Source organism: Penaeus monodon, chromosome 31 (genome assembly GCF_015228065.2).
Source record: "Penaeus monodon isolate SGIC_2016 chromosome 31, NSTDA_Pmon_1, whole genome shotgun sequence".
NCBI classification, from domain to species: domain Eukaryota; kingdom Metazoa; phylum Arthropoda; class Malacostraca; order Decapoda; family Penaeidae; genus Penaeus; species Penaeus monodon.
In genome coordinates, this window is record NC_051416.1 from 12,764,976 (window position 1) to 12,765,732 (window position 757).

The 757-nt window shown below is 45.4% G+C and overlaps 1 protein-coding gene across 3 annotated transcripts in view; it reads left to right on the plus strand.

The window, feature by feature from the left end:
* LOC119593036 (potassium voltage-gated channel subfamily KQT member 1-like) overlaps positions 1 to 757 on the plus strand; it is a gene marked incomplete in the record, with an annotated part of 139,545 nt that overhangs the window by 90,120 nt on the left and 48,668 nt on the right. For all 3 annotated transcript variants that reach the window (XM_037941933.1, XM_037941932.1, XM_037941934.1), the window contains 1 exon segment: positions 540 to 709. In XM_037941933.1, the coding sequence (XP_037797861.1) occupies positions 540 to 709 (170 nt within the window).

Consider the following 757-nt stretch of genomic DNA (forward strand, 5'->3'; position numbering starts at 1 on the left):
CCTTGGCAGGAGGATTGCGAGCGTGTTGTTGGGTATAATCCCAGTAAACCCGTTTTCACTCGAAGAAGTAAGACGGCATCATGCCGGAATTTTATGACTGTAGACTAATTTCAATTCTACAACGGTATAATTATGTAGTTGTATAGTTATGCATCCATATGGTTGTACAGATTCATAATTATACAAGTCATGAAAGTACTCTTTACAATTATACAGTTTTACAATTAAGGCCAGTTATACGAAGTTTGAGGTACGCAAATTACTTTTTACGTGCGCGGGGACCTGCAATTTATCATTTATGTAATCTTGTGTCTAACTGATATAAAAAAAAAAGGTATGCGGTCATGATTTTTTTTATGGTAGTAAGAAGCTATTTTCTCCACACACCCATTTACAAATGCATGTGTTCAAATCTACGCGCATGCATTCATACATGGGTGCGTGTATGTGTGACTAAACAAACACTCACACACGTAACAAAATATGATTTCCTGAACTACCCCCCCCCCCCCGACCAACCGCATTCTCCCTTTTCTCAGACATGGTGACCATCGTGGCGTCAGTGGTCGTCCTGGCCAACGGCACGGGCGGCCAGGTCGTGAATGCGGTTCGCGGGCTGCGGTTCTTCCAGATCCTCCGCATGGTGAGGATGGACCGGCGGGGAGGCACGTGGAAGCTCCTCGGCTCGGTGGTCTACGCGCACAGACAGGTAAATGCGGATTCGGGATTCATGTTTACGCGAACGGGAGGTTTACGT